This window comes from Mus caroli, chromosome X, assembly GCF_900094665.2.
Source record: "Mus caroli chromosome X, CAROLI_EIJ_v1.1, whole genome shotgun sequence".
In the NCBI taxonomy this organism is placed as follows: Eukaryota; Metazoa; Chordata; class Mammalia; order Rodentia; family Muridae; genus Mus; species Mus caroli.
Genome location: NC_034589.1, coordinates 154,568,235 through 154,575,487, shown reverse-complemented (window position 1 = coordinate 154,575,487; position 7,253 = coordinate 154,568,235). Strand labels below are relative to the sequence as shown.

Here is a 7,253-nt window from a genome sequence, read left to right as displayed (position 1 = left end):
TCAGAAATCCGCCTGCCTCTGCCTCCCAAGTGCTGGGACTAAAGGTGTGCGCCACCACGCCTGGCACATATTTAAATCCTTATTGAAGGAGATCAGTTGTTGCTTGCTTTTTGCTATAAGAAACAATTAAGTGTGCATCATGCATACTTTGTGCCCTTACTTAAAGGTAGGATATCAGTGTAAGCTGAAAATATGAGCACACTAACAAATTGCTCTCCTCTATTCCCTCAGCACTTGACATTATCATTGATTTAATCTTAATAGTGTTATGTGCAAAATGGGGTCTCTCTGTTTTTAATTTGCACTTATTTATGGGTTTTGTGTATTTGTTTAACATTTAAAAGGTGTTCATTTTTTTTTTCTATTTAAATTTTCTTCCTGTGAACTTTGTCCATGTCTTTTCCTACTTTTTTGTTTTACTGATTTGTAAGAGTTCTTTGACATTACAATGAGACTTCTCCGTCTTTCCTGATATATCATTTGTCTTTTGAGTTTATTTTATGCCATATGTAAATTTATGTATTTTTTGTGGTTATAGTGATCTCTATTTCTTTTCAGGTTTATATCATGCTTGGAAAGACCTTTCCTTGGTAATCAAATGATGACACTATAAATCAAGACTCATAAACAACAATAAAAATATAGCTGAATGATGTTCTTAAACAAAACTATGTATGTTACACTTTTAGGTTTTCTTATGAGTTTCTTAAAGGAGTTGGCAGAATATTATCAAGCTAAAGAGAGCTGTGATGCAGAAACTCAGACAAGCACCACATTTCCCAGCCAAGTGTCCCTAGGTAATTAGAGCCTTCTTCAATTCTGCTCGCTAGCTTGTTACTATTTTTGTGTTTGCCTGATTATTTTACAAACAGGGTCTCACTATTTAGCCCTGCCTGGATTTGAATTCACTGTGTAGATGGAACTGGCCTCAAACTGTTGATTGTCTTGCCTCTACCTCCTCTGAATGCTGGTATTTACAAATGCATGCCACCTCACTTCCTTACTTGTGGAGGTTAACTTCTCTTAACTAGGAAACTCATGACTTCTCTGACTATATTTTTAGTCATTAAATTAGTATATGTTTTTGTCAGTGTTGTGTTGCTGTGAAGAAATGTATTTTACATGGGGCTTGCTTACTGTTTCAGAGGTTTAGTCCATTGTCATGGTGAGGAGCATGGGAACAAACAGGCAGACATTGTGCTGGAGAAGTAGTTGAGAATTCTACAGTAAGATCTGCAGGCAGTAGGAAGAGAGAGCTCCTGGGCCTGGCTTGGGTGTTTGAAACCATAAAGCCCATCCTCAGTGACATACTTCTTCCAGCAAGGCCATACCTCCTAATCCTTTCAAATAGTGCTATTCTCTGGTTACTAAGCATTCAAATCTAGGAACCCATGGTAGGGGCTGGAGTATTTTTATTCAAACCACCACTGTATGTTATAAACTGTTTGCAAAGAATTAGAGAAGTCATTGTCCCATCATTTCACTATATAGTGGAAATTGAGGTCCTCAGCAGGGAGAACAACTTGGAAACCCCCATTTGAGTAGAGTCCAAGGCCTAGAGATTTTACATTCTACCTTTCTATAGTATCTTCCTACCTGTGGTGGCTACTTTTTATTGTCAACTTGACACAAGCTGGACTTGCCTTAGAAGACCCTCAATTGAACAGATGCCTCCATCAGATTGTGCTATGGTTATGTCTGTGGGGAATTGTTTTGTACAATGTGGGAGGGCCTGGTCCACTGTGGGCAGCATCATTCCTAGGTGGGAGTCCTGTTCTATATATAAAATTTAGTAGGAGCCAAGGATCAAGGCAGTAAGCATTCCTCTGTGTTTCTGCTGGAGTTTCTTCCTGACTTCCCTCAGTAATGATGGACTGTGACCTGGAGTATAAGCTGAAAATATAAACCCTTTTCTTCCCTAGTTGCTTGTGGTCATGGTGCTTGTCACAGCAACAGAAAGCAAAGCAGACACTATCTTTTGGTTTTATATCAAAAGAGATGGAAAGCAGTTATCTATACTGATGTGCTTAATCAACTTTTTGGCTCATCTTTAGTAGTGCCTTTAACTTAGAGGAAGATAAGGAATCCATCATTTACAAAGCTATATTCTCCAACTAGGCCCTTAAGTATAATTTTAATTCCATTAGAAAAATAAGTGTTCATTGCAAATGAGAGCTTTCCAGTAATACAAAGCACATAGAAAAATTTAAATTTCCTAGTGGCTACATTTTTGTTTTTTGAGGTAGGATTTCTCTGTGTAGCCCTGGCTGTCCTGGAACTCACTCTGTAGACGAGGTTGGCCTTGAACTCAGAAATTTACCTGCCTCTGCCTCCCAAGTGCTAGGATTAAAGGTGTGCGCCACCACTGTCCAGCCCTAGTGGCTACATTTTAAAGAATGAAAAGAAACAGGTGAAATTCATTTTAATTATTTAACTTAAAGCATTCAAGATATTTCAGCAAGCAGATAGTATAAAAATATTAGTGAGATATTTCACATCCATTTTATGGCAATTCATGGAGATGTAGTGTGTTATTTTCACTCAGAACACAACTATACTCAGATTGATCTCATTTCACATCCTCAGTGACACCATGTGGCTAGAAAGGATTGTGTCAGACTGTGTGGTTACGGCGGCTCATTGGAAAAATAAGGGAAGTGGCTGGAAAAACATGGCCACAATTGTGCCTGCCACAAACTCTCAAGATTTTAATCTACTCCTGCTATCCATTTCTTTCCGTGTGTGCCCTTTGGTGATGTGTGTGTGTGTGTGTGTGTGTGTGTGTGTGTGTGTGCGTGCATGCAGCTGTACTCCATGTTGAAGTTTCTTCTCTGCTTCACAGTTGGTTTGGCTCTCTGTTTGGTTTAAGGGCTAAGGGCCTTGGGAAAAGAGATCTGGTATGAGAAAGTTAGCAGGCCTCAACTTGAGCCTGGTTGTGCTGTAGTTGCTTAACCCTCTGGAAGTCACTCAGACTCTGTGGCCATTTGTTCTTTATCTGTAGAAGGCAAGAATTAGAGTACGTAGTTTTTATACTTTTAAAGTTCTTGTTTTGAATGTGTGTCAAGCTTAATTCAAGTCCAGTTCAAGCTTTCTGCACTTAAAACTGAGAAGGGGATTACTTTGTATTTTCCCCTCCAATTTATTATCATTTTCAAACATGCAGAACAGTTGAAACAATGTTAACAGTGACTACATAGATGCTACTGTGGAATTTGCATTATACTTGTTCATCACTTATCTGTTCACTTATCTCAGGTTTTCAATATATTTCAAAGTAGGTAGCAGACATCTCTACACCTTTCTTTTAGCGTAGTCTGCTTTGGGCCTCTTGCATAGCTTACTGAGTTGATTTTATATTTCCTAATTGGCTGTGTTATTTTTTTAATAGCCGAGAAGTTTCAGCTTATTGACGCTCAATTTGCAGATGGTTTTCCTCACCGTTCCAAGCTAGAATCTTTAGAGACAAAGTTAAACGAGTATAAGAAAGAAGTACAACACCAGCTTCAGGTAGAAATGTGTCATAAGGTAAGCTGTAGTCCTGCTGCTCTTGATGAGAGCCAGGCCTACTTATCTTCTACTAGCTTAACCTTGCTATGTGGGGGCCAGCTACAGCCTTTTATTAAGAAAGGAACTGAATGAAGAGTGAATTTATACTGTTTTTAAGGAACTATTTTTAGTCTTTGTGCTCAATTCATAGCTGAAGTATTTTAGAGAAGCTGAAATAACAAAAGTTAAGATGGAAGAGAGAAGAAAGTATGAGAAGGAATTGGCTGAGTTCCAGAATGAATTTGAAAGAACTTGTCAAGCAAAAAATGAAGCCCTCATTTCTCAGGAGAAGAATTCTCTGGAAAGAATTAAAAAACACCGAGAGGTAATATGTGGGCATAAGTTACTGGGTGTTGTGTCCTGCTGATGTTAGTAGCTTTGTGGAAGATCTAGAAAGGACAGTGGATGGAACAAGGCTCTTTAGGGGCAGGTAGGGCTGCTATCAGGAATACAGACAAGCTCATGGAGACTTTGCTCAGCAGTGGTCAAAAAGAAAGCACTGGGGTGAATGTCCTCACTGATTAAGAGACACTCAGCAAACAGGCTTAAAACTTGTCAGGCAAATTGGAGAGGGCTTTACGGAGAGGCTTAGAGGTAAATAGTTTCTATGGATGGGGGTGGGGGTAGCTCTTTAAAGCAGAAAGGATGTTACCATTGTAACACCCAGCTGACGCAGTAGCCAGGAAGGGGCAGAGCAAACCATGTGCTCTTGTGACAAGAGCTTTCTGTTCTGGCTCTGGAGAGGACTGAGCATTTATGAGTACCTGCTCACCCCTTTCTGTGGGGGTGAGAAAGTAGAAGTGATTGAGGAATGGTGTTTTGCTGAACTTAGTTTGACCTGAGAAAGGCAGCCTCCACAATTAAAGACCTTGGTGCTCTGCTAGTGGATGAAGAAAGCAAAGAGAAGCAGGTAGAACATGAGTGGCCCCCATCCTGAAGGCAATGGAGGGATACATGGTAGTGTCAGAAGTAGGAGTAGGGTCTGAGCGGCTGTGTTCAGAGTTGCCCCTTTGTTTGCTAAGAGAATGTCTTCAGTCAAACAGGACTTGCACCACTGTTTTCAGTGTTCATCCAGAGCAGCTGTTAGAAAATGTTCGAAATAGGAGTCCTTCCCCTTAGAGTTCATCCTTGATGGTGCTTTTCAGTAAGAGCTGTTATCCAGCATGATATAGGACTCTTGTACTATGTATCTAGTGTATCTGAGAAAGGAACTATTTTCATCTATGAAAACAGGCATAGATATTTAAGATACTGGGTTATGTTTAGACTAACAACTTTATTTTTAATGTAGGTGACTGTAGTCACCTAGGCTGTGATCTGCTGGCCGGACACAACAGGTGGCTGCCTAGATCCCCATTTAGTTAATATTACCTGAAAGTATTAAAGATTATCATCATCTTTGGCTATACCATGCCTTTGGATGCTTGTCCACATCTGTCCCTGATAAGGCTGTACTGTTCTTCAAAGACCTAGCTTGATGTCACCTCAAGTGGCTTCTTACCCAGCTCACTGAGCGACTCATACATGTGCTATTCCTATATGTGGTCTTTGTATACTTCAGTCATGAAATCATTTCATCTTTTCGTGATTGTTTCTCTCTCCCTCAACCAAATTGTGAGCTCTGTAAAGATGAGGAACTTATCTACTCCTGGTAGTGTTTGTTCACTGATGGGGTGGCTCATTCACTGGGAGTTCACCTGAGCCTGTAACTGGAGTCAGAATGATCTGTAAACAAACATTTAGGCATCACCATCAATCACCAAGGAGAATATGAGGGATGCTAAAGAGCTAGCTAGGATCTCTATTCCTAACAATGGCAATGTAGTTTACCATTCATTGAGGGACTCATTTTTTTGTGTGGACAGGAAGTATATTTTTGTGCCAAAACAATCTTCATTGAAATATCTTCATGGAGAAAGTGTTCCTCTAAGTATCTGTAGCTTTCATTGTGTTCTAGAATAAGGAAGCAATGTCTTGAGTTCCAGGGTTTTATTTAACTTTGCTTGCTTGCTAAAAGTAAATGCTTTCCTATGCAGATGGAATCAAAAGAAATTTATGCTCAAAGACAGCTTCTACTAAATGATATAGCTTTGCTTAGAGGTAGAGAAGCAGAGCTGAAGGAGCGAATCGAAACTTTTCAATTGTAAGTAATAAATGTGTTCTTTTTGGATATGAAAAAGTTATACTAAGTATTATTTATGTCTAAGTTTTCTAGCCTTTTCTAAGAGATTGTGTGTGTGTGGTCTGCAAGGTTACATGCAGGTGCACTTACCCATGTGTGTCTCTAAGGTCAGAGGTCAACGTGAGGTGATTTCCTTTATCATTCATCTCCATATTTTTTGGGGGGGGTCTGTCTTACATTGGTTGGCTCAGTGATTGACTAGACTATCTGGACAGCAAGCTTTGGGCAGCCAAGTGTCTCTGTCATCTCCCACCCCATGCCTGGCTTTTCTATGGTACTGGGGATCTGAATGCAGGTCCTCATGCTTTTACAGCAAACACTTTATTTAGTGAGTTATCTCCCCAGGCAAATAAAAGCCTAGGGTGGTAGTGCATGTCTGTAGTCCCAGCACTCTGGGAGGGGGAGACAGGATGATTTCCAAGAGTTTGAGACCAGCTTAAGCTTCATGGTAAGTTCTAGGCCTGCCTAGATAATTGAATCAGCTGTTCAGACCTGCTACTATACTGAAAAAAAAAAAACCCAAAATAGAATAGTCCAACTTGACTTGTCATGGATGGAGCTATTTCTCATGGTGTTAATACCCTGTCTAAAAACAAAACAAAACTTCCAGGGAGAGTTCCTGGCTCTGAAGGTGATATGAACTGAATTAGAAGGTATAACTTGGGGTTTTTCTTGTCAAGTATTAGATAATTAGTTGGAAACTATGGAAATATTTCTGTCAGACTGCCCTGAGGCTGGACAACTTGGCTATTCTCCTGATGTGTGCTTTGCTGCATCTTAGTTATCAGACCTGATAGTCTCATATATGTAGCTGAACTCCAGGCACCCTGGCCTACTCCATTTACCTACTTTGTACTCCAGTAAGGAACTCTGTTCTAAGTTGGCTCATCTGGTATGGAACCATTTCTCATGATGGGGGCAGAGGTGCTACTTAATGTTCTCTAAGTGCTCAGGATGCTTCATCCTTCAGTTCTTACCTGGGACTGCTAGCAAACTCAGAATCTGTAGTGTATATAACCTTTTTTTCCAATTAGAATTTGCTATTAGCATTCATATGTTCTTTAGAACTCTTGCTACATTAAAGGCATTCTTTTTTTTTTCCCCCAAGACAGGGTTTCTCTGTGTAGCTCTGGCTGTCCTGGAACTCACTCCGTAGACCAGGCTGGCCTTGAACTCAGAAATCTGCCTCCCTCTGCCTCCCAAGTGCTGGGACTAAAGGCGTGCACCACCACACCCGGATTTTTTTTTTTTTTTACTTTTTAAAAGATTTATTTATTATTATATCTAAGTACACTGTAGCTGTCTTCAGATGCACTAGAAGAGCGCGTAGGGCATCAGATCTCATTACGGATGGTTGTGAGCCACCATGTGTTTGCTGAGATTTGAACTCAGGACCTTTGGAAGAATAGTCAGTGCTCTTAACCACTGAGCCATCTCTCCAGCCCTAAAGAAATTCTTTATTGGTGTTTTCTCACTTCTGTATGCACAGTTCATTTGATTTCTTTTCTACTTAACTTTTTAATTT

At 40.1% G+C, this 7,253-nt stretch overlaps 1 protein-coding gene across 3 annotated transcripts in view; it reads left to right on the top strand.

The window, feature by feature from the left end:
* The window catches only part of Ofd1 (OFD1 centriole and centriolar satellite protein), a 49,098-nt gene that overhangs the window by 11,652 nt on the left and 30,193 nt on the right, over positions 1-7,253 (top strand). For all 3 annotated transcript variants that reach the window (XM_029473384.1, XM_021153615.2, XM_029473383.1), the window contains 4 exons: positions 690-797; positions 3,389-3,525; positions 3,698-3,871; positions 5,583-5,689. In XM_029473384.1, the coding sequence (XP_029329244.1) occupies positions 690-797; positions 3,389-3,525; positions 3,698-3,871; positions 5,583-5,689 (526 nt within the window). The remainder of the gene's footprint in view (positions 1-689; positions 798-3,388; positions 3,526-3,697; positions 3,872-5,582; positions 5,690-7,253) is intronic.